This window comes from Spermophilus citellus (genome assembly GCF_964194105.1).
Source record: "Spermophilus citellus genome assembly, chromosome: 4".
Classification (NCBI taxonomy): Eukaryota; Metazoa; Chordata; class Mammalia; order Rodentia; family Sciuridae; genus Spermophilus; species Spermophilus citellus.
In genome coordinates, this window is record NC_138185.1 from 16491606 (window position 1) to 16504502 (window position 12897).

At 45.4% G+C, this 12897-nt stretch overlaps 1 protein-coding gene across 9 annotated transcripts in view; it reads left to right on the forward strand.

The window, feature by feature from the left end:
* PTPRT (protein tyrosine phosphatase receptor type T) overlaps positions 1 to 12897 on the forward strand; it is a gene marked incomplete at both ends in the record, with an annotated part of 1075443 nt that overhangs the window by 373556 nt on the left and 688990 nt on the right. For all 9 annotated transcript variants that reach the window (XM_081292389.1, XM_081292384.1, XM_081292383.1 and 6 more), the window contains one exon: positions 11903 to 12077. In XM_081292389.1, coding sequence (XP_081148515.1) covers positions 11903 to 12077 — 175 coding nt within the window. The remainder of the gene's footprint in view (positions 1 to 11902; positions 12078 to 12897) is intronic.

Genomic DNA, 12897 nt, shown 5'->3' on the forward strand with positions numbered 1-12897 from the left:
ACCCAGATCTGGCAGGAAAAGGCTCCTGCCCCTGGGAGCCCATCGGCTTCAGTCAGTTGCAAGGGGCTGATGAGCTAAGGAGGCACATCAGTCCTCTGTCCCCCCTGCAGGGCTATTGCTGCTCTGGCACGCACAGGGCCTGTGGTGTGGAGCAGCCCCGGCTCCCTCCGTCAGGACCACACCTCCTTGCTGTTTAGGGTTTGGCATTGCGGCCACACCACAACAGAACAATGGCGATAAAGCAAGGCAACTGCTCATAACCGCTGACATTTATTGAGTGCTTACATAGAATGCATTTAATCCTCATCAGTGTTTCAGATAGCTGCTGTTACAGCGCATCCTGGAGACAACCAGTAGGCTGAGCCTCAGGGGTGAGTGACATCCTTAAAGTCACACAGTAGAGGCAGGGCTTCTTATTCTGAAGCCCTGGGCTCACCCCCTCCATGCCTGCCTCATGGCCTTGCACAAGGTGGTCTTATCTGTGCAGGTGGCAATGAAAAAAAACAAGTGCCCTGACTTAGCATGTACCTGAACGGCTTTCATTTACCAGCCACTGGACTAGGTACTTCAGTATACTTGACTTTCTCAAATCCACAAATAGGATCAACAGAATCAAAATACCCTTGAAATTTTTGAATCAGATCACCCCTCTCGCTGACTTCCTCCATCCCCTTCTTAGCTACATACAATGAACATGATGTCTGTACTTGCCATGTGGATTTCTTCAACTCCCACCTCTTCCTAGCAGTGATTGTTATAAATGCCACCAATAGTGTCCTTGTTAAAGCTAAGAAGTGCCTATCAGTCCTGGACTTCACGATGGAGTTACATCCTAACAAACCCATCGTGAGTTCCAACTTGACCACCACCTGAGCCTGCCCACACGGTATGCTGTGGAGTACGGATTGCTTCCTGCATGGTCTCTGGACTGACTGGGAGCTATGGCTCACCATCCTTGTCCAGCATGAGAGAGTATGCTACCACATAGCCCAAGGTCAAAATTGCAAATCTGAAATAGAGCTTCTACTGGATGCATGTCGCTCTTGCACCACTGTGAAGTGCAAGAGTCTAAGTCATCATAAAGAGGGTGCTGCCTGAGCTCGACTTTTCTTTCAGCATTTAATGGTGCTCACTATTTCTGCTATGAAAATCTTCCTGCCCTTATGGATTCATGAAACCATATGCCAACATCTAGGAAAGGTATAAGATTCTACCTGGTTTGGCGGACAGGATAGCCAGCCATAGTGTTGGGTAAGAGATAGGGCATGGGGAAGAGGTGGGAAAGGTGGAAGAGAGGAGACCACTACCATATCCCTGGCCGCACCTAAAACTCTCTGTGAAACTCCTTTTGGGAGGGGAAAATGGGCCATCTTGCAATTAAAGGGAGGAAGCTAGATGAACATAAAGAGAATTCAAGGGAAATCCCAATCCCCATTTCTGGGGTCTTGGATGTTGGCAGTAACCCCTGGGACTGACCTAAAGTTAACCTGTTGCTAGGTAACATAGCATTAGCATTGGTTTGCTCCCCTTCTTTGCATGTTTTTTTGTATATGTCACGGAGAAACCTACTTTACAATGGGCAATAGAAAAGAAATTATATCAAATTCATCTGGCAATCAAGGTGTCAGTCAACCCCAGATCTACCCAGGGGAGAAGGGGGAGAACTAGCACAGCCTAAAGAAAGTGAGCCCCACCGACTGTGTAGAACTTCTCCTAAAGAGAAGTTCCTCATCTATGTATGCTACAGACCTACTGCAAACATCAACTTGACTCGCCCCCACATCATCCCCACGAAGAACAAAAACAAACAACCAAACAAACAAAAAGATGCAAACATGAAGCTCACCTCACCTGCTGTATGGTGAATAACAAGTCTTTTGTTTCTGACTCAGGAATCTCATGTCTTCTAACAGTTTCTGATGAAACTATTGCTACTTAGCATCCTGGACAAAGAATTGAGCAAGATGTAAGGACTTGTCGAGCCAAACCAAGGCTTACTGAAGTTTGATGGTATACTCTAGGAGAGCAGAGTGGGCTGATCTGGTCAAGTAGCTGCAGGCTACCAGCTTTCTTTTCCCCCATCCTGTGCACCTTCACCTCTGGCTAGGTGTGTCTTCACCCCTGGCCAACTCTCACCTGGAGATTTCCCCTCACATTACTTATTCTCTCTTTGCTTTTTCTCGGTGTCACTTCTCAGCCCTTCTTCAACTTATGTGCTCCAGGATTTGATCCCTGTTCATCTGGGACCCCATGCTCTGTCAGGAGCTGGGAGAAGGATGGACATGAAGCCCAGTTGCTTCTTGTCCTTATGCATCTTCCCTTCTGGTGGCAAAGACGGTCATCGAGCATCTGCTCACACAGCTACTTCATTGCAGTATGACCATGCTGCCAGGAGGAAACCAGGGGCTGACGAGGGCAGGGCAGGGAATGTAGGGAGGATTGCCTAGGAGCAGTGGCCATGGAGGAGGTGGCCTTTGAGTGGAGCCCTGAGAGTAGAGCTAGATGTGGACAAGAGGATCTGCTCCAGGGAGATGGCACATGTGCAGCCCTTTTCCCACCTGCTCATCCTCTTTGCTCAGGGCTTAGGGCTCCCTGTGGTGCTTATGCCAGGCCCCTCCTGATTCTCTGCAGGAGATTTAAACACAGAAATCAGCACCAAATGAGCCCTCAGCCATGCATGCATGGGCCCTTGGAGGGGTTTCAGCACAAGCTAATCAAAAATGATTTATGTCGACTTTTTATTTCTTTTAACTTTTAATAAAGAATAATCAAAAGCTATTCTTTGGAGACTGCCAAAAAGGCACAAATATGCTCTTAAGAGAATCAATGGGTGAGACTTTAGCAAGTTTCCAAATGTCATACCATTGCAATGGTATGACTAGAAGTGAAATGAATATTCATTACAAATAGATATTGTGGAAATTTCACCTGTGTATTTTCTGGTCAGAAGATTCCTGGAGCAATCAGAATAGTCTTCAGCTGGAAACGCTGGCCTGATTTTATTTTATTTATTTATCTGTTTTCATGTGAAGCTTAACCAGCACACTGAAGCCGTGTGGACTGGGTATTAGAATATCTCCTATAAAGCAGGCCTAATGTCTGTTGTGTGGAACCAGAAACAGTTTCCTTTCATTAAAGACAGTAATGTTCCCACTTCTGCCAATTACAAATCAATTGCAGGGCTGCCTGCTCTCTCTGAAATAATGATAGCCATTTTTGCAGGCTACATCTTATCTCTTTGTGAAGGGAATAATGTCATGACACGGGAGGAGAGCGGATGGGGAATTGCAAAATGGCAAGGCCATTATAGATCCCTTGATAGATAATCAGGTAGTAGGAAAACAGCAGATGTTCCCTGCATCAGACACATCTCTTGTTTTCCCCTGTAGGTGATGCCTGAAGAGACAGAGTTCTTTCCAGGGGTAGGGGCAGAAAGATGTGCATGCACTAGGGACAGGAAGATTGAGGTGTAGGTATTTATGGGCCCTATTTTTCCATGGAGCGTGTTTCTCAAACCAAGCTGACATATCTGTGCAGAACGAAGAAGCCCAAGAAGGTGGAATTAGGGTTGCTTTTAAAGAGAGAGACAAGCATCTGAAAGAAGGGAAAGGAAAAGGAAAGAGAGAGAGATTTCAAAGGCAACTCTTGCTTTGGTGAGAGAAACAGGGGTGAAGGTAGGATTCGGTAGTACCACTGATGATGCTTTGAAATTTCTTTGTTCACTTTAGGACAGGTGTCCCATTCCTGATAGGTGAACTGGAAAATAGAGGTTCACCTTTAGGACAGATGAAGTACAGTGGGCATATACCTTGGTAAGCAGACAGAGACTCTGGGAAAAGGAAAAGGCCACTGTTTTTCAAGGAGACTTAGTCACCTCTAGAGCAAGGTCTGGGTTTGGGTGCCACATCTCTTGCTCTGTGGCTGGGCACCCTTGGTGCAGTGGCTAATTGCTCAACCTCAGGAAGTGGTCCTGGATTTAAATAATGTTTTCATATCATGTGTTTTATGGGGCTATTTAGCCCCTTGCAGTTCATTGAGGGACTGAAGAAGACTTTAGCCTTAAGTTCTCCAGAGCCAGGCCAAGGTCTGCAGCAGCAGCAGCATTACCTGGGGAGCTGTTAGAAACGCAAATTATCCAGCCCCACCCCAGACCTCCTGAGTGGCCTTCTGAGTGATTCTGATGAATATTGAAATTTGGGAATGACTGTAGTAGATGGATTAAAATGTGTTTAGAAAACCTCATCCAGCCTGCTAGCACATCAGGTGTGCCATAATATTGTATTAATACTCTATTAAGAGATCTTTAGCCAAGTGCATGCATGGGAAGATACCTTATCCCTTCTTACACATGTATCTCTGCCTTAGTGACATTTAGGATTTCCACAAAGGTCCATATCTGAGCATTCATCACAGCGTTTACCAAATTGTTTTCTATGGAGTAGTCATTTCTGCAAGAGGCATTAGGTGTTTTCTTGAAAACACAAGAGAATTGACCAGATGAGGAGAGGCAGGTGGTAGGAGAGGCAGAAAGAAAAATAAAAGAAGAAAAAAGGAAAACAAGGGAATTTCTGGAACACCACACACTGTACTCTCACAGAGCTGTAGAGTGTGACTGTACTGTTCTGTTACGCACTGGAGAGTAGATAGGTGATGTGATTAAAGCTCCATTGTCTGGAATCAGATTACCTGGGGCCAAATCCTAACCCAGCCACTCAGCCAAGTCACATAGGCTGTGCTGTTCCTACTAAGTAAGGCTCATGGACGAGCAGCTTGGATAATACCTGGGAACTTTCTAGAGGTGAAGAGCCTCAGGCCCCGCCTCAGACCCGCTGAATTAGAATCTGCATTTTTAACAAGGTCTCCGAGGGAGCTATACGCAGTAGCTGAAGCAACTCTAAGGTGCATTACTCTCTGCCTGTTTTCTCACTTGGTTAAAAAGGAATATTAATAGGACCCATCTCAGAGTTCATCAGGCTTAAAATCATCTGGAGAGTGTGTTAAAACAAACAAACAAAAAGGCCTGGCCCATACCCAGAATTTCTGATTTATGAGGCCCAGGGTAGGGCTAGAGAATTCACATTTCTAATTCACGCTGGTTCTCAGTGATGCTGATGCAGTCAGTCTGGGGACCACGCTTTGAGAACCGCAGCTCACGACTGTTCTTAAGAGGATTGCTCTTTCCACACCCACCCTGTTTTCCCCCCATGAAGGATGCTATTTCAGTGCTCGACTTTATGTTTATGTTTTACTCTTTTTGCTGTTTTGTTGGAATCTTTGCCCAGCCTGTAAATTCCTCTGGGCAGAAATTATACCTTCCACACTCCACACGCTCTCATTTTCTGTTTTGTAAAATAATGAGTACATTTCCAGTGTGATTAATAATAGAATAGGGGAAGGAGAAAAAACTTAAGACTACCCGTGCCCATAAACAACATACACAAATGGATATCAAGCCCTAGAATTCTCTTAAAATTTACATTTCTAACAAGTTCCTGGATGCTCTCATGCAGCTGGTCCAGTGTCTGCCCTTTGAGAAGAACCTCCCGAGGGATTTTAAGAGTAAGTAAATGCTACTCTGTAAGTCGGTGAGTGCCAAGCCTAGCACAAAGTAAGCCCTCAAAAATGTTAGTTAACGTGGCTTTTACTTAATTAATGCTCAGATAGATCCTAAATTGAACAAAATATTTGTCAAACTCATGAACTCTTTGTTCAAGGGATATATACTGACGTTGCATAGCAAGTGATCTGATTGCAGGGCACTTGAGCTTTTTGCTGTGGCCAGTGTCCTACAGAGAGGTCAGTTCCCAGCTCTGTTTAAAACAAAAATAGATTCAGAAATACAGTACCAATGCATTTCCTGGCAGTGGCTTATTGGATTTCAGGAGACGCCATATGTAATTCACTGTGCCAGGTAGAATGGGTGGTATTACTGCCCTTGATGGATCCTCCTTCTAAGCCAGTGTCTCCACGTTCTCAGCACCTTGTCTTCTGACTGATCAATGCCTTCAGTCAAATGGGAGGATTCCTCCTTCCCCTGGCTGGCCAGCTAGGACCCATGATTGACAGCATTGGCTGTCAATCTCACTTTGGATTTTGAAACAGTGATCTCACCTCCAGGTGGGATCAAATCTAGGGTTCCCTTCACGCTCTAGACTCTCCATGGGACCAGTCTGAAGCTCACCTCCTGTTTCCACCACATGGTTGCTGAGCCCCTTTCCCCACCCCATCCATCATCCCCCTTCTCTGGAGAGCACTCAATAAATTGCCGTGTCTCAGGGCTGCTCTCAGGAGGGAAATGTGTTCAGTTGCCTCGGAATCAGAAAGGCGAGATGATGATTTCACTTTAGAGCACCAGACAGGCGGGCTTGAGAAGCTTGACACAAATGGAAGAAAGCCTGCCCCGGAATCTCAAAGGAAGAGTAAACTTATATCAGAAAAACAGAGCCAAGAAAATTGCCCACAAGCCAGCGTGGAGCGTAAGGGCCGGGTCTGGTAGCCTGGTTCCCAGGCTTCCTTATGCCTTCATTTGTGTCCTGCTTGTCTTTAGCTCTTCTCAGGTCTCTGACTTCCCCTCACTGCCTTTCCTCATGCCTAGCACCCTGTCATTTGCATCCTTGACAGTTACATGCAGCCTGACACCTTGGATGGGAATCTTTTTTAAAAAAAAAATATTTTAATTAGGTATATATGACAGCAGAATACATTTTGATTCATTGTACACAATTGCAGCACAACCTTTCGTTTATCTGATTGTACCCAATGTAGCGCAGCAGCTCAATTCACAATAGCTAAACTGCGGAAGCAACGTAGATGCCCTTCAAGAGAGGAATGGATAAAGAAACTTGGCATTCCTGGTGGGTTCCAGTTAGGGCTTATCATTTTCAGAAAAAAAAATTTAATTTGTTGCAGTACATCTGTTTCTTATGAATAATAAATTTTATGCATGTTTATAAAAGAAAGAAACTGTGGTACATATACACAATGGAATATTACTCAGCATTAACAGAGAATAAAATTATTGGCATTTGCAGGTAAATGGATGGAGTTGGAGAATATCTAAGCGAAGTAAGCCAATCTCCAAAAACGAAAGGCCGAATGTTCTCTCTGATAGGTGGATGTTGATCCATAATGGGGAGTGGGGGGGGATAGAGGGATTTTTTATTTTATTTTTTTATTTTTGCAGTGCTGGATACGGAACCCAGGGCCTCCTGCATGCTAAGAAAGTGCTCTACCACTGAGCTGTACCCTTAGCTGTGGATGGGGAAACTTTCCTCTTCTACCCTGTCTCTGAGTTAGGGTACACTTCAAACTGCAGGGACTCCCTGCTTGCTCCACTCCCCACTGCCTACCCAAGCCTGCTCCATTGCTCGTGGACCTGGATTTCTGAGCCTTTTCCTGTTTGTTCAAACTTCCCCTTGTTTTCTTCTTTTGAATTGTCTCTTGTACCTTTTATGTGGGGCTGGGATGATGGCTGGGACCTGTGCTTCTTGCACATCCAGTCTGCTTAAATTCCTTCTCTGTGTGGCCATAGCAATTATGACATCTGAGCCTCTTGCCATTTGAGCATGGATTCCCTGGTCTTCTAGTATCCCACTGATATCTGTTTCTGGGGTCTGCTCACCAGCCTTGGCCTTCAGCACCTGCCTGGCCTTCTCTGCCTTGTATTAAATAGCTGCGCTCACAGGCGATTCCCATCTGGGCTCATCCCTCTCAATGTAACCTCCATTTCTCCTTGCCCATGGTCCAGCACATCACTATTTCTTATCGTGACTCTGGGCCCTCCTGCTTGTCCCTGTCCTGCTGTTGTCTGCTCCCAATATGACAAGTGTGATTATCAAAAAGCCTATTTTCCAGAGATTTTATGAGACAACCTGCAATTTCCTATCCTTCAATGAGAGAAAGGCTCTTGGTTCAGGAGCTGAACTGAAAAATACGCATCATTCAGGCGATGCACTTAATCCTCTCTGGTCTTCCTAGAATCTGACATCACTAAGAAGATAAGTAGTACTGGAGGCAACATCAAAATAAAATTTAGGCTAACTGTGAAAAATGAATATTTTGCACTTAACCAGTCTTTTTGTATTCATTTCTTATTGCTACCCTAATGAATTCCACAACTTGAACCACTTAAATTTATTTCCTTAAAATTGTAGCAGTGAGAAGGGAAATATGAGCTTCAGTGGGTGACATCAAGCTGGGACATGGGACATGTATGGCCCAGAGGTTCTGGGGAGAATATACCCCTTTACCTTCGCCAGCTGGTGGAGGCTGCTTGCGTTCCTTGGCTCCTGCCCACTCCTCTGGCTTCTGGTCCAAAACTGCATCCCTCCCACCTCTCCCTAAGCCCCATACCTCTTTCTATTACTCTCCTGCCTTGTTCTTGGAGTCATGAGGATCGTTGTGATTACACTGGATCTGGGTGGATAATCCAAAACGACCTCCCAATCTCAGGATCCTTAACTCAATCACTTCTCCAACGTCTCATTTGCCGGGTAAGTTAACATGCTCACAGGCTCCAGGAATGAGGAGGTGGCTGACTTTCAAGGGCTGTTATCCTGTCTGTCACACTTTATTTATTTATTTATTTATTGCTAGTTTCATGGCTAATTTGGAGAGCTTCACTAACACCAGAATGTGGCCTTCATGTGCTAAGCGCTTTACATGTCTTCTCATATGTTCTTCACAGTAACTGCACAAATTGGGCATCCTTATCAAATCCATGGTACATATGAGGAAACCAAAGCTTAGAGAAATGGAATTTCCTGCCTAAGATTACACATACAGGGTGTTTATCTTCATTTATTTTGTATTAGCAACCCCTGCCCTGTCTTTCCCTAGCTCTGTCCCTGTCCTCTTATGAGAGCTGAGTTGACTGTAGCCTCCTGGGAACCCACATGTGACCACTGGTGGGCCAGTCACATCCAGGGGAGGTCAATTTGGATTTGGAAACAATGGACAAAAAGGAGTCTTATGCTGGGTTTCAGATTTTTGTACACTGTTTTTTTTTTTTTTTATTTATAAAGTTTTGTCTTTCTCTTTATCCTTAACAATCAATGTCTTTGTGAACCTCAATGTTGTGGGTTTCCATATAGCTTATCAAGTTGCCATTTGGGTCTGAAGATTCAGTTCTCACGTTAGTCCAGAAAGGTGACCTAATACATTTTGGCACCAGATTTGCGTTTTGTTCATTTGACTCTCTTCCTTAGGAGCCTCTGCTCCTCTGTGGTAGCTAGTTGTCTGTTTTCTCTTAATGAATTTGTCCACCTCCAGTTCTTGCCATCTTTGCTTTCTTTGCTCATTGGGTTATTTTTTCAAGCCCGTCCTCCAGGTCTTGAGATTTTGAAATGCTGATTCCGCTCTGTACCTCCAGTGCCATGGGAAATTCTCCAAATGTCCCAGTTTCTTTCTGCCATTCTTCCCTGGCTCCTTCAGGTTTCTTTTTTTCCCCCTTAGGACTTTTCCTTATCCTCTCCCTGCATATGCCATGTTTTGTGGAGCCCACGTCGGGGTGTCACACTCAGTCTCTCCTTACTGATTTCCGGGATTTCTTGGCTGTTCACAAGCTGTGCTTCATGGGCTAATGGTTGGGTCAGGTGCAGTTTCGCTTAATTAATTAATCATCCTTGACATGGCATTCCTATCTCCATACCCTCTTTTTTTACCCCAGTCAAAAACCTGGTGGCAAATAGGTGGACCCTGGTATCACACCTTTTGCACATATTGTCCCACATTTGGAAATCAGGGTGCGCAAGGAGACGGGGGATGGGGCAGATTAGAGCAGCACACACAGGGTTTGGAGGGCAGGCTCCAAAGCCAGTACCCTCCATCCACCTCCCAGCTCTGCAGCTCTCCAGCTTGGCTGGGCCATTCTACACCTCTGAGCTTCAGCATCCTCAGATATACGATGGCGCTCAGAAGTGTGCCCACCTTAGGCGTTTGCATGAGGAGTAAATGCAAAAGCATCTAAAACCCTTTGCACATAATAGTGCATCCTCAATATTAGCTTTAAAAAGAAAGGAAACATGTTCATGGTGTTATAAATAAATCAGGCTGGAAAATCTCCCCCAAAGTGTCCTGACTCATTCATTTGTACCTCCCATAGTGGCCTGCAGTGCCTTGTCCAGAAATGGGTAACATAGGCTCCTTTGGGTGATCTCCTGGTCCTTCCCCATTGCCCATGGTATCTGGTGACTTCTCCCATTTGAATCCAAGTGGCATCATCTCTTGCAAACACGGATCAAGCATGGGGAGGCTGGATGGCCATTTCAACCTAATGACCCCTCCTTTTACATTGCATTTCACCTGGTCATGTTAAGTAGTTTCTGGTGTGGGAGGGGGACATGGCTGCTTCTCCTACTGTCATGTCTTTTGAAACATACCATTTATTTGATTATTTTTAAGTATAAGGGTGATACATGTTTGAGGAGAATGTGAAAAAAAAAAAGAAGGGAAATGTTACCTGCAGTCTCTGTGCCTGGCCCTGAGCAGGTCTCTGCTAGCTGCCCTCCTGTGGGGGTCGGGGCTCCTTCATGTTTCCTGCCTTTATGATCACTGCTCAGGTCGGCTTCACAGCCGAGCAGGTAGCTGCACCTGCTCCTGTGTCTCTGTCCTGACATGTCACTGAGGGGGACAGGTTGAAAGATAACGTGGAGGAAAGTAGGTCATGCGCATGGTGCGACTGTTGAAGCCGTGTAGGAAGCGATGAAGATCACATCCGGGAAGACTCAGGGCATAGGAAGCATAAATCACCAGATTTCCCTGTGAATCCAGTTAGACAATTAAAATGCTTAGTTTCACTTGGAGGAAAAAAAATAAATTAAGGCAGGTAGTGGGGAAAAGGTCTTAGAGAAAAGAATTCTTGACTTGAAGTTGGAAAGCCTGGATGAGGGACTTATTTGCTCTACATATTTATTTAACCTCTTTGACATTTGAATTCTTCTGAGAAGCGCAGCAATAATACACACCTCAAACAAGACTGTGAAGATTAAAAAGGAGGCTTGTAGAAAAATACCCAGCTCAGGGTCTGGCACGAACTAGGTATTTAATAAACATTCCCTCAAATTGCTCTCACACGCGTGTGCCTTCCCTGTGACCATAACTTGTGACTGTGAGAGAGTCCTAGTCTAACTCAGAATATTGCATCTAGAGCTCAGGATGCTAAAGATGAAAGTCCATATTTATTTACCTTGATTTTTGGAAGTATTTTCCAACTTGGTTCCCTTTGGGGGACTCAAATCTCCAATGGGGGGGCATTCACAGTCAAAGATGCAGGGAAAGTTTGCTATCCATGAAGACCTGGATGGCTTTCAGATGGTGAGTGACAGGGGGGCTTACTTAAGATGGTGGGGAGCTGAACATGGGTTTTAAGGGAGTTGGTGCATTCCTAGGGAGACAGGGCTTTCCAGGCAGAGGGAAGGACATATGGCCAGGGGAGAGGTGTTGAGAAGGCCCTTCTCCATAGTGACAGCATGGTATAGGTGGTGCCCAGAGGTTCCAGGTAGGATAGCAGATCGCCAACTGTGGGGCTGGGTCACTCCACGTGGGCTGGGTTTTCATTATCTACCCAAACCTGTCTGTGGGGAATACAGTGGTTTCTGCTTAAGGGATGAAGGGACATAGGAGGGAGGAAAGCTAAAGGATTATGGCCAATGCCACATGCAGGTTGAGCAAGGAGCAGAGGCAAACGGAAGGATTTCTTCTTCCTTCTCTTTTTCTTCTGTCTTCTTCACCCTCCTCATTTTCTTCCCAGCAGGGAATCAGCTCATTAGCCAAGTATATTCTTGGATCCGATCCCTAGCACAAACCAGGGTGGAGACCCGTTGACATTAGTGGGACATGCTGGAGGTCACCAGGGAGCCCTGTGACGCTGATTTCTCCGTCCTTCTTTTCCTCTGTCCTGCAGCAGTGGAATGGCAGAGACACGGCCCTCATGGTCACCCGTGTGGTCAACCACAGGCGCTTCTCAGCAACAGTCAGTGTGGCAGACACTGCCCAGCGCAGCGTCAGCAAGTACCGCTGTGTGATCCGCTCAGACGGAGGGTCTGGTGTGTCCAACTACGCGGAGCTGATCGTGAAAGGTGAGTGCCACCCGCCTGCACCTCTACCCCAAGTGGTGGAGACACTGGGCCTCTTCTGCCCTATAGCAGCCCTGTGCTGCTGAGGAGTTAAAGCCCACCCACCATCTGCTACCTCCTTTCCCCTCAGTGGGTAGCAGAGACAGGAGTCTCCATTTGCTTCCCCCTCCCTCCGCTAACACCCCACAAAAAATAACGGGCGCTATTGCCAACTCACACAACAATGCATCATTCTTCAAGGTTGACTGTCACCTCCAGGATACATACGCGAAAGACCGTGGGATATGGAACACAGAGGACATCTCCAGCTTTGGCTTTATTTTGTACTTAAGTCGTGATGAACAGATGTCCTTGCGCTTTGGTGATATTCTATTGCCGTGTTTTTGTAGGGTTGTTACTGAGGGATTTTTTTTTTTTAATTGAAAATTTGACCCAATGACAATATTTGGGGAGGACTTTTGAAATAAATAATCCCATACCCCACTGGCCTTGATTCGATTCTTTTCAATTGTCTTCTTCTTGCTCATCTTGAGATATATCATTTACATGCTTTCCATTAAGATACACGTGTTATTTTCTTTTCTGCTTATTTCTAGAAACTGGGCATCCTGCTTATTTTTGAAGCTGTGTGTAATCTGTGCTGTTATTGCTTAATGGGCATGTAATATTACACCAAATGCACTTTCCTCTTTTTAAAATCCCCCTATTTGCAGTCATTGAGGTAATTCTGGGTGTTTTTGTTTTTTTCCTTTCCTTGGGTGCACAACAATTAACACCTCAATGCAGTTCTTCTGGAGACAACATTTTGATTCCATTGAACTAG